This window comes from Vulpes lagopus, chromosome 11, assembly GCF_018345385.1.
Source record: "Vulpes lagopus strain Blue_001 chromosome 11, ASM1834538v1, whole genome shotgun sequence".
In the NCBI taxonomy this organism is placed as follows: Eukaryota; Metazoa; Chordata; class Mammalia; order Carnivora; family Canidae; genus Vulpes; species Vulpes lagopus.
The window spans coordinates 9,520,505-9,534,098 of NC_054834.1; the positions used below are offsets into that span (position 1 = coordinate 9,520,505).

At 39.6% G+C, this 13,594-nt stretch overlaps 1 protein-coding gene across 2 annotated transcripts in view; it reads right to left on the reverse strand.

Annotated features, from left to right (window-relative positions):
- The window catches only part of SUGCT (succinyl-CoA:glutarate-CoA transferase), a 725,292-nt gene that overhangs the window by 549,350 nt on the left and 162,348 nt on the right, over positions 1 to 13,594 (reverse strand). Inside the window, exon 9 of one of the 2 annotated variants that reach the window (XM_041773916.1) lies at positions 409 to 504. The exons of the other annotated variant lie outside the window; for it this stretch is intronic. Coding sequence (XP_041629850.1) covers positions 409 to 504 — 96 coding nt within the window. The remainder of the gene's footprint in view (positions 1 to 408; positions 505 to 13,594) is intronic. 2 annotated transcript variants of the gene reach the window in all.

Here is a 13,594-nt window from a genome sequence, read left to right on the forward strand (position 1 = left end):
CACGCAAATTTTCATTTTACTCCAACCCTATGAGAATGTTATTGTCAGCTGAGATAGGTAACATTTGGTTTATAATTGACATGGTGAACAAACCATGCTTTATAAAATGGCTACAATCAGTGCTTCTTTGGGATGAAAAAGAAAACCATCATATGAGGCCAAAAGTCACTCACTTTCAGCGACTTCCTTTGATCCTTTTAAGTGTCCTATTACTAATCTTCTGACGAAGAAATGTGCAAAATACAGAATTTAAAGTGAACAACAGAACCTTGTTATAGTCAGACAAAGATATATAACAGAATACCCCACAAGGCTTTTTCTTAAAAAGGGAAATCATCTCCCAAACTCGTATCATACAAACCCACAGATTAGAATAGCCCAACCCTATGTTGTGTGTATCATTCTTACCTGATACGGAACAATGCTGACATGAGCTGTGCCCCAACGTTCTGCTTCCTTTTGGCCAATAAGATAATTAGCAGCTATGTGAGTCAAACATGCCACCTACCAGGAGGGGAAAAAAAAAAGGTAGTTTACCCACAAATCATAAAAAGAAGGTTATACTACCTAAGTTCTTATTTGAATTCACTTCATGTCATTGCAAAAAAAGAAAGAAAGAAAGAAAGAAAGAAAGAAAGAAAGAAAGAAAGAAAGAAAAGAAAGAAAGAAGGAGAGAGAGAAAGGCAACTCAAAATATATCAGCAAATATATAGGCATCATCCTACAAAGAAAGGAAGAGCAGTATTACATTACTACATGAGACTAAGTATGAATAACATTCAGCTCTCGAAAAGATCACCTGAAGACAGAGGTTGGCCCAATAGATGAAACCTTGGTCCAGCCTTTAGCAGCAAAACCACAGCAAAATACATCAGCAACCAGTACATTCCTTTCCCCTCTTCACTCATGTCCTTTTATTTTGTCAAGATGACAAAAAAAAAAAAAAAAGAGCCTGTGTCATCAATGACCAGCTGAACCAGTCATGAGCCATATTCCTTTAAATTGCTCATTTCAAAAAAAAGTAAAAAATAAAAAATAAATAAATTGGTCATTTCATGAGAAAAATAACAATAATAAACCTCTATTTTGTTGACATCGGCTCAGTCACGTCTTCTGTTTCTAGCTGCCCAAAGCATTCTTACTGGCACCGACGATCGACATTACTTGACTTGTTAAAACTCCTTATTGAATCATCCTATTTGCACAAAAAAGTGCTCTACCTCTTTAAAACCTTGTCCTAACCCTATATCCTCATTATCCTACTTACTTCAATTTTCAAAAGCCCTAGATTTACTAAAGGGGTCATCTCAAACCTTAAGGTCAATCTCTGACTCTTGCAGTACTTCATACACATATCTTGAAAGCCTACAATAACTCAATTCCATAGGAGGATAACAGGAGGATAATGGACTTGACTCTTGGTGACCTGCCACAAGGAGATTATGTTCCCATGAATAACCATGCCTCCAAGGGTCCCAAACTATGGGAAAACAACCTAATGACAACCTTCCATTGTTTCCAGAAAGAAAGCTTCTGGCCTCATGACATAATCATAAGATAGCATGGGCTCATTCTTCCCATCCTAGATGATCAGATGTGATGGGGAATCTCCCAAGCCAGCAAGTCAAACATATACCGAACTCAGTTTGGCTCCTGAAATAACTCAAGGATTTGTTTTTCAGGCCTTGGTGATACAACCTGATATTGCCCTCTACCTGGCATGGCAGCATGCCTCCCACAAGGCCTATCAATAGGCCTCAGCCTGCATGCAGCCCCTTAGAGCAGAAGACATTCTCCTTTACTTTATTCTTGGGATTTACACTCACTTTTATGTTCATTTACTGCTCTGTTGAAATTGGAACTGCCTTATGGCAGCTGGTTCGGCTGTACTGCCCAGGTGGCAAAACTAATAAACTTTGAGTCATCCACTTCTGGACCTCCATCTGGTCTCAGGCATTTGAACCATGGAGCATTCCAGGGCTGCCTGGGGCTGCCTAGTGCTAATCACCATTTCACAGATCACTTCTGTGTCTTTCAAAATGGAAAATCAAATCAACATTTTGTAGTAAAAAATGCACTGGATGGGAAGTCCAGTTTCATGGTTTTTCATTTGTCACCTCCAAGTAGTTGTGTGACTATAGGTATTTAATTTAAATACCTTGACCTTCAGACACATTCTCTATAAAATATTGGGCATTTAAACAAAATGGGTGGTTTTCAATATTTTTTTAAAGCAGAACTCCTGTATCAAACAAATAATGCATGAAATCCTAATATATGAGCAGATAATAATACCCCAAGTGTTCTGGTTGAGGCAGAGCAGGTCTACAACGTCACCCTGGGCAGCATGAGCAAACAACATGATCTGTAAAATACTAAATGGTCTTACATTTGCTTCCAAGGTCTACACCTCTGACTATTATTCTTCTTAACAGTCTAGCAGATACCAGGAATGAAATTGTAGTCATTTTTCCATAAAAGCTCTTCCTGAAATTGGGGAAATTTTCTCAAGTCTGGGGTTTTTCTATAACAAAGATTTTTCTCTGATCTACCTTTGTTAGAGTGGAGGTAGGGGTGGTTTCTTACAAATAAATTCTGGTGAAAGTCACTCTCCAGGTTGCTCTGGTGCTCCTGGAGGCCAAGGATTCACATTAATAAAGGTAATTCTTTGCAAGCAAAGAATCATAAGAGGTTTGGTATTTCTACTTTTTAAATTTCAAAGTCAACTGGTAGGTAATAGACTAACATCAGCATAGCCCCAAGAGGCAGTGGGCTGGGACACCTGGATGACTCAGCTGGTTAAGCTGGCTCAGGTCATGATCCCAGGATCCTGGGATGGGACTCCTTATCTGGCTTTCTGCTCATGGAGAGTCTGCTTTTCCTTCTCCCTCTGGCTCTCCTCCTGCTCAGGCTTGCACGGTCTCTCTCAAATAGGTAAAATCTTAAAAAAAAAAAAAAAAGAGAGAGAGAGATAGTGGACAGACTGGATGATCACAGGTTAACCTGTAAATCGTAGATTGATCTGAGATTGTTGACAGAAGCAGGTATGGGCTGAATTGTAGGCTGGAGATCAGCCTGATAGCCTCATTTCTGGTCCACAATTTCTTCCTTTCTTTTCAATTTTGACTTCTGTGTTTCTGACCCTACCTTACTAAGCTCTATCTTTGACAACTATTTAATAAGAGAAGCCCTGTTTAGAGTAAGTTTGAATAGGCTGCCACAACTCATCTCACAGACTGTTTCTTAATGAGATGCTCTATCAATTTCCTCAATACAATGATAACTCACAAAAACAAAAAGATTTCAGAACTAGCAGGCTCCCACTGGGCAGAAAGGTTAGATAAGATTTTAAGCCATGGCCACCCAAAAACAAAGCGTGATTTGTCAGTAACTATTCAGAGGCAAATTTAGGGGAAAAAAAGAATTCTATTTAAAAAAAATGAGAGCAACAGGGCTAAACTTAGCAACCCAATGTTTAAAAGGGGCATTGCAAATCTGAGAATAATCTACTATTTACAATGAAGTATTTTAAGGCAAGAGAAGGGGGAGAAAGTCAACAGCTATGACTATGTATGAAAAATCAGGCTTCCTGGCAATTAATGACAAATTTTCCACAAATCAAAAGAATGCAGGATGTGACTTTTAGGTTAATAACTACATACTGTATATCCATTCTAAATATTGCATTAGATCATTACTTTCATCCCTTAAACTTAGGCTCATTATTTCATCATGTGGACGCTATATAATTTACTCAGAATGTTGCCTTTATATGGTTTCATCTAAACAAAAAAGCCAACTTTGGTTTAATAATAATCATTCTGACAGCAAAACTATTATTTTAGATAACATAGAGGGTCGTGGTATTCTGTGTGTCTAACCAGAAAACCAATGGGGTGGTCAAAGTAGATCTCAAAGGGCACAGCCCCAAAAGACATGAGGAAGAATGCACCCAATTATTCCCAAAGCAGCCCCATGGTGTCTGTCACCACATGTTTCACTTCTACCAAATGAGGATCGAGCTGCAATAATAGAATCTTTCATCTCCAAAAGGACAACTAAGTATGATGGGTAAAGTGGGGAAAACAACACTCGAACTCTGGCTCATTACATCATAACTGGTAGATTTTCCTTCCTGTTCCCTTGCACATATGCTGACCTCCAACTAAGCTGAGCTGAACATCAATCATGCTTCACTCCTGCTCATCTCCCCGTCTGTTCTTCAAAGTCCATTTCAACATCACCATTTCCATTAAGTCCCCCTCACCATCCAAGCAAAAAAAAACTATTTTCCCTGCCTCTGAACAAAGACAACACCTTAATCTGCCTAATTCCAGCTGCACCTTCAGAGTCTACCTCGTCCTACAACTATACTTATAAGATGGCAAAGCTGAGAAGATCTAGATGAGTGGTTCCTAAGTTTAGCTATGCATCATAACCACCTGGAGAATTCCTGGACCACACCCTGAGTCTACTGAATCAGACTCTCCGGGGATGGAGCCTGGGAAAAAAATAATTTAACCAATGCATCTTTAACTGCACACCAGATTGGAGAACCAAAACCTCAAGAAAAATCTAGCCAAACCCCTTAATATTAGAGATGGATGAAGAAAGAAACAGAGAAGGAAATAACTTGTCTGAGGTCACACCGCTGGTTAATGACAGAACTTTAAACTACAACAACCACAGTGCCCTCCTCCGTGCTACAATATTACTCATAGCTGATCCTATCCCTTCTTTTAAATTGGGATCTATTTCAGGGTAACAATTGTATACTGAAAACCCTCCATACATTCTCTACCTACTGTAGAGTTTCTACACTAATTTTTTTAATGCACAAATGAGAACAGTAATTGTTCATTTCTTTATTCAACAAATAGGGAGTGCTGCTTTGTACAAGGCATTATGTTAGGTACCAGGTATGCAAATGTAAATGGAAAGATGTAGTCCTGCCCTCATTGGACTTAAGAAAAGTGGAGAAGACAAATAAATAGTTACAGGAACTGCCATGGGAAGAAGTTTAAAAACAGAAAGAGTCACATGTGTGAAAGCCCTAAGGCAAGTAAGAGAGTGGCATACAGGGGGATAAAAAAGAAAGAGTGAGAAAAAAAAAATCTGAAAGTGCACCAATGTAACTGAAGCATAACAAGAAAGAGATGGGAAATGAAACTGGAGAGGTTGAGAGATCATGCTACCTCCTGCAGGTCATGGGTAAGGTGTCATTCTCTGCACAGCTTTCAGAATGATCACTTTTTTTAAAAGTAATCTCTACACTCAATGTGGGGCTCGAATTTACAACCCCGAAATCAAGAGCCTCTGAGCCAGCCAGGCGCCCCTCACGATGAGCACTTTAAAATCAAGAATTACAGCATATTATCCTTCTTCTCAAAGACTCACAGGGCTTCCCACTGCATTTGCAATTAAATCCAAAGAACAGACTGAATAGAGACAAGAGAGAAAGGGGACCAGTTATGGATATTGTGAAGGTCCGGGCATAAACTGATAATAGCTCAGACTAGGTTGGTGGCAGGGGAAAGAGAAAAATCAGCCTGTTTAAGATAGCTGTTAGGGACAGGATGGACAGAACATATGAAAGACTATTATTTTAGGAGGACGGGAGATAAAATGGTAAAGGAGAGGAAGGAACTACGCTTAATTCCCAGGTTTCCACCTGAATATCTGGGTGAGTTCTGAAGGCATTAACAGAAATAAGAGAGAGAGAGGAACAAGGTGAAAGCAAAGCAAATAAGAATCCACCTTTGCATGTGTTGAATTGGAGATGCCCGCGAGGCCATCACTCAGGCTGGGGTCAGAAGCATATAGAAAGTATTTAAAGTCATTCCCTAAGGGGAAAATATAGCGAGATAAAATGAGAGAAGAAATGAGAAATAAGATAAAACACAGGAAGATAAGGCCCCATGTCAAGAACAGCCCTTCCTGTAATCATAGGTATGGCCCATGAGGCAAGTACAAACTACCAGCGCCAATACCCCCCCCAAAACAGGGGTAAGTTAAATAAACTACAAGACCCATATATAATGGATACTTACATGGAACAGCAGACAGGGTAAGCATCCCAGATGATACAACAGAAGAATATAGCACCGTGTAGGGAAATGTTTATGATCTTTTTAATTTTTATTTTAGGATGGCTTTAGATTTACAGGAACCTTAACCAAGAGGGTAAAGAGCACTCATATACTCCACACCCAGTTCTCCTATTACTTTTATTTTTTCCTCTCTGCTTGATTGTACTTTTTAATCTTTAAATTTGAGTGGACACTATGTTACATTAGTTTCAGGTGTACCACAGAGTGATTCAACTTCTCTATACTTATGCTGTGCTCACCACAAGGATAGCTACCGTCTGCCACCATACAGTGCTGTTACAGTACCACGGACTCTATCCCCTACTACGCCTTTCATCCCCATGACTTATTCATCCCAATGCCCCTATTATTAACATCTTACCTCAGTATGATACGTGTTTTACAATGAAAGAGCCAACACAAATGCATTGTTACTAAAATCCGTATTCTTGGACTTCCTTTGTTTTTAATATTCTTTTCAGTTCCGAGATCCCCATTCAGGGTACCTATCACATTATAGTTAGCCTTTGCTTCCTTAAACTACTCTCAACTGTAATGGTTTATCATGCATTCCTTCGTTCTGATGACTTTGACAGTTTTGAGGAGTACAGATCGGGAATTTTTGGAGAATGATCCTCAATGGGGATTTTTTTGTGTGTGTTTTTCCTCATAATTAGAAAACTATGGGTTTGGATTTATGGGGATTTGGATTTTTGGAAGAAAGTAAACTGCCATTTACATCACATTATATTAAGGATACAAACTATGTCTATGACATCACTGTTGGTGTTGACCTTGATCACCTGCCTGAGGTGGTAGTTATCAGGTATCTCTACAGCAAATCATTCCTCTTCCTTCTCCCCTTTCTACATTGTACTCTTAGAAGGACATCACCAAGCACAGCCCACACTTAAAGAGTGGGGAGTTATGCTCCTCTTTCTTGAGGATGAACTGTCCCCATAAATTATTGGAATTCTGCACAGGAAATTTGTCTCTTTTCTCCTATTTATTTATTCAATCATTTATTTATATCAGGACAGAGTCCTGGGTATTTATTTTAAACTTTGGGTATACAGTGAACCTGAGACCTGTAGAAAGCATGTGAAAATCTAAGGCAATGTTTCTAGGCAACAACATCAACCAATTAAGAGACGTTATCACAGTAAAAATTAACCATAATTCAGAAGAGAAAGAAGGACACTGTAGCTGGAACATGGTCAGTAAAGGAGGCAGTAGCCAAGACGGGTGAAAGAAGAATGAAAGCACCAGATCATGCAGGTATTGCAGGCCTGGGTAAGGATCTGGGATATCATTCCAAGCGTCACGGGAAGCCACTGATTTACAAGAACTGAATCAGCTGGCTGTTAAATGGAATATAAAGGGGCAATGAATGAAACCAAATTATCTCACATGACGTTGGTATTACAACCTCTATTTTACAAATGGGAAGACTAAGCCTAGGGAGATTCACTGTCTCACTTAGATCAAACAGCAGGTTGGCGAATGGCAAAACTATGACTCACATGCAGGTCACTCTACTCTCCAACCCATCCCTACACCACTTACCTCCTCTCTCTTGGTTCCCACTCCCTCTCATCCTCGCAGCACTTGGTTTCATGTCCTACATCCTTCATTATATCCTGGGCTTCACAGTCTATATTCCCTGCAAGGACCCCCACATCACTCAAGGGGACTGGAATCCTACACAATCTCTCAGCTGTCCTCTACATTTGCTTAGAAAGCACTTCATTAACTGAATCAATAATTCTCCTCAGGTTCTTCTGCTCAACTTCACTCATTCAGTAACTATAAAACATCCTTCTGCAGAAAATACATTAAAAAACAAATGAAAGGGCCAGCATTTATAGAGAATACACCTATTAAGATTTAGCCTCTCATCAGAAAGAACTGTTAATATTCTTTTTTTAAGATTTATTTATTTATTCATGAGAGACACAGAGAGAGAGAGAGAGAGAGAGGCATAGGCAGAGGTAAAAGCAGTCTCCTCACACGGAGCCCAATGCAGGACTCGATCTCAGATCCTGGGATCATGCCCTGAGCCAAAGGCAGATACTCAACTGCCAAGCCACCCAGGCATCCCAAGAACCGTTAAGATTCCAACATCTTTTTAATCCAAACACCATTACTTTACATGTCAAAACTCCCTATGCAATTTAATCTGCTATGCTGTGTCCCTCACTCCTTAAAGTAAACAGAGTCCTTAGAATTACTAGGGCTGAAGAGGAAAAATGTTGAGAAGTAGAGAAGGTATTTTGGATGTCCCATGTTGAAGAAAGAATAAGAACTCTACCTATACATACTATATTTACCACTTTAAGCTTCTAGTATTCACTAATGGTAAAAGCTAATGCTTGTCAAGCACTTACTATATACTGTTCTAAGCATTTTATTTTTTAAAAGATTTATTTATTTATTTATTCATGAAAGACACAGACTGAGAGAGAGAGAGGCAGAGACTTAGGCAGAGGGAGAAGCGGGCTCCTCGCAGGGAGCCCGATGTGGGACTCGTTCCCAGATCCCAGGATCACAACTGAGCCAAAGGCAGGAGCCCAACCACTGAGCCACCCAGGCATCCCTGTTCTAAGCATTTAATGCAAATTATCTCATTTCATCCACATGACAACTATATGAGAGATGTGCTATGATGAACCCATTTTACAAAAGAGAAAACGGAGGCACAGAGCAGTTTAGAATCTGCCCAAGGTTATATACCTAGTAAATACGCCAGGACTAGAACTCAGCTCATCCAGATTGGGCATTCTGTACTATATTTTATACAGAAGCAGACTCCTTAAAATGTCTGAATGGCCACGATCCTGGGAAAGTTTTACAGGACTGTCCTACGTCGATAAAGAAAATGCAGTCATTAAACATCCTTTTCCATTAGGTAAACCTCTACAGGTAAGTTTGACCTTAATTATCACATAATACTTAAGATTCAAAGATTTCTGCTTTGTTGCAACTCTGTCTTGGCTTCCATTCCAATGTAATTAGAAATAAACAACAACCTATAAACATTTTACCTGTAAACACTGAAAAAACCAGTTGAGCTGTTATGCAACTTAAAAATCTCTACTTTTATTTGTTTAGCAAAGGAAGAACATTTTATCAAATCCTTCTCTTCATGCAATTTTTTAACTTAATGAAAGGAACACACACATTTCACATTCCTCTAAACTATCACTAATGGGAGTCAAATCATATTGATGTTTATTTTATGTACTGAACTCAGAAGGAAAACATATTTGCATTATACTTAGAATAATTCTGCCAATCCATCAGAATCAAAATCAGACATGAGGAAACCGGATATCAAATGCCAGAAGGTAAGACCAGACAACACAGAGAGACAGAATTTCAAAAGCATGTTTAGGAAAATACATCAAACATATTTCTTACCATTAACCACTGACCCAGTCAATCATTTCACTCAAAAAGTGGTTATAAGTAACTAAAGGAAAAAATGTGATGAGTAAGTGGAAATATAGAAAAACAACATTTAATGACATGGTTTACTTATTGATTCCTATGATGCCTTTGGTTTCAAATGTTTTCTTCAAATATGGTTTTACATTTTAGATGACTTCATTCTTTAAAATATTCGTATTTAGGGCACCTGGGTGGCTCCGTTGGTTGAGCGTCCCACTCTTGATTTTGGCTCTGGTCACAATCTCAAGGTCCTGGGCTGGAGCCCTGCATCAGGCTCTGCACTCAGCAGGGAGTCTGCGTGAGATTCTCTCTCTCCCCCTCTGCCCCTCCCGTCTCATGCGCACTCTCTGTCATAAATAAATATATCTTTAAAATATTTGTTTTTAAAAACAAATGATGGGCAGCCCGGGTGGCTCAGCAGTTTACTCCCGCCTTCAGCCCAGGGTGTGATCTTGGAGACCCAGGATCGAGTCCCACATTGGGCTCCCTGCATGGAGCCTGCTTCTCCCTCTGCCTCTCTCTGTGTCTCTCATGAATAAATAAATAAAATCTTTTAAAAAAAATGAATAAACAAATAAAAAGCAGAATCAGATCTGATGATCACCAGAGGGTAAGGGGATGTGGGGATGGGCAAAATGGGTGAAGGGAAGTGGGAGATACAGGCTTCCAGTTAGGGAATGAATAAGTCACAGGAATAGAAGGCACAGCCTAGGGAATATAGTCAGAGATATTTTAACAGCACTGTATGGTGGCAGATGGCAGCTACACTTAGGTTGAGCACAGCATAAGTATAGAGAAGTTGAATCACTGTGCTGTACACCTGAAACCAATGCAACATTGTATGTCAACCATACTCAAATATTTTTTTAATTTCTGTTTTTAGAATAAAGTAATACATTGTTCTGCAACACTAGCTTTAAAAAGGAGTTATGAGAAATGAAAGTTGCTTTTGTTTATTGATTCCATCATGCATTTAGCACAGATATTTAATAAGCTCTTACTATATGCAGAGCACTCTGTGAGGTGCAGAGATCCCAAAAGCAATAAAAGAGAGTTTTATCTCTCAAGAAAGTTAAAATCTATAGTTCAAAATAGAAATAGTCCCACAAGAGACCTTTTTAAAAATATGAAGTAGAAATAAAAAGGGAGGGGCGCCTGGGTGGCTCAGTCAATTAAGCATCTGCCTTTGGCTCAGGACATGATTCGGGCTCCCAGGATGGAGCCCTGCATCAGGCTCCCTGCTCAGCAGGGGTCTACTTCTCCTTCTCCTTCTGGTCCTCCCCCTGCTCCTGCTCGCTCGCTCTCTCTCTCTCTCTCTCTCTGAAATAGATAAATAAAATCTTTTTAAAAAAGAAAAAAAGAAGAAGTGACATTTGAGCTGACCCTTTGATAAAGGAAATGCAGCATGCAAAAACAAAGAAAAGAGCCTTCCACATGAAAGAAATTCTGTAGGCAAAGTCACAGCAGAGATGGAAAAGTACTGGCTCTTTTTGAATGAATGAATGAAATAAGGCATTAGATTGGACGAACAGGAGATCATAAGTGATCATTAAGAGACACCAGTAAAGCAGTAAGAACAAAAGCAAGATTAAAGGGAGCTAAGGAATGAATGAAAAGAATATAGGAGCCACAAGAGTTCTTTCGAGGCTTGTGTAAAGAAAGAGAAGTAAAGGGAAGGAGAGTGGACAGTAGCTCACACACACTGAGCAGGAAGTTAAAGGTTTTATTTTTGAAAAAAAAAAGTGTGTTTAATTATGCAAGCAAAAGGGAAAATTGAAGGTGTGGAATCTTTAGCAAGATTGACAAGGATAAGAAAGGAAGGGCAAGTGAAGGAATTATGGTTCAAAATGTCATATTGCAGTGAAGTCTTCCCTACATAATGGCTCAGCTGCAGTCATTTCATCTTGTGTCTCTCTGTCCATTAGGATGGAGGCTTCAGGAGGGAAAGGATTCTCCCCAACAGCAGGAACACTACCTAAGGCCCTCGGTAATTATTAAACTTGTGAAAATAAATGAATGGCACAGTTTTCCTCTAATTTGGGAGGAGACCATTTTTCTTAAAATTTATTTATTTATACGGAGGTGGTGCAAAGGGAGCAAGAGAGAGTCTTCAGCAGACTCCACCATGAGCAAAGAGCTCAACAAGAGGCTGGGTCTCATGACCCTGAGATGATGACCTGAGCCAAAACCAAGAGTCGGAGGCTTAACAGACTGCACCACCCAGGCACTCCTCATGAAAAAATATTTCAAGTAAAAAAGAGGAAATTTGGACACAATCCCTATGGGAAAGCAGAATAGCAGAAGACATCTTCATAGAGTGTAAAGAACAGGCTGAGATTTGCCTCTTTGTCCCTTGAAACCCTGGCTCTTCCCACTGGAGTCACACAGAACAAATTCATTCGTTCTTTTACAGCGTACCAAATGTACATTCTCTGACTGGCTCCCTAACTGAGCCATGTGAGGGCCCAAGGCCTCATCTTAAAGGTAAGGAAAGCTACACAGGTGGCTCAGGGACCAAAAAGAGAATCTTCAGGGGTCAAGCCCTCGCTGAGCTAAAAGTGAGTATATGATGGTGCCCATGACTTACGAATGGGTGGGGAGATGAAATAACAACTCTTCTCTTGAATCTGAATTAGCCTGGGAGTGGGGGTCAGCTAAGAAACAGGAGTCCCAAAAGGTCCTAGGAGGGATTCAGAGGCTAAGAAATTGACTAAAGGCTGACTCCCAATGACCTGTTCAATCTCCAATGTTCCACAGAGCCCAAGACACTGGATCTTCTACAGAGAGTCATGGTTCATTTTAAGAGCTTCAGACACTTTGTTTAGCCATGCTAGTTCAGGGAAATTTCTCCAATCCTCTACTTACCACAATTTCCCTCTAGTTCTGATTACCTCTGCCTTTATATCCTGGTGACCTTGACCAAAATGTCACTATTTATTCAACACTATTCAATAATATATTATCCACTTATTAGGGGAAGGGACCACAGGCCTATGCATGTTCAGAATACAGTACACAGTAGACAGTCTTCAGACTGTTTACCTTCCTTGCAAGTAGACAGATAAGCTTGCATGGGTCTAAGGTGTAGATGCTACAAGAACAGAAGAAATGGCAAATCTGAGAGACATCTGAAGAAAGGAACTACAAGATCTGAGAAGAGACTACAAGGAATAGAAAAAAGGGTAGAAAAGGGCTTCAACGGTTTTTAGCCTGGACCCTAAAAGGAATTTGAATTTATTTATAGAAATGGCTTTCCTAGTGAAGAAAAAGGCTAGGGTTTCTGTATGTTGGGGGGCTTAGAAGGGGAATACACTGACTTAAAGGTGTAGTTGGCACATCCAAGTGGAGATACCCATGGCTGGTTATATGTCCAACTGCTAAAGCCTGGATGATTGGTGAGAGAAAGCCATAGATATTCGGTGGTTATCCACACAAAGGCTTATGATAGGCATGATTCTAAGTAGGCCACCAGAATTTCCATCTCCCTGCAAAGGCACCCCATATAATCCCTTCCTCTTCTGATGTCACTTCCATGATTAGGTTAATATCAACTGACTATCAGTTAATAAAAAAGGAAAAGTGTGTTGATCTAGTCAGAGAAACTTTTAAAATAAGGTAAAGCTCAACCAAAAAACTGCAGACCTGATACATGAATTCAGTAAAGTCACAGGATACAAAATCAATATACAGAAATCTGTTGCATTTCTATACACCAACAATGAAGTAGCAGAAAGTGAAATTAAGGAATCCATCCCATTTACTATAAAATACCTAGGAATCAGCCTAACCAAAGACGTGAAAGACTTCTACTCTGAGAACTATAAAACACTGATGAAAGAAACTGAAGATGACACAAAGAAATGAAAAGACACTGGAAGAACAAATATTGTTAAAATGTGTATATTATCCAAAGCAATGTACAGATTTAATGCAATCTCTATCAAAATACCACCAGCATTTTTCACAGAGCTATAACAAATGATCCTAAAATTTGTATGGAACCACAAAAGACCTCAAGGCAACCTTGAAAAAGCAAAGCAAAGCTGGAAGCATCA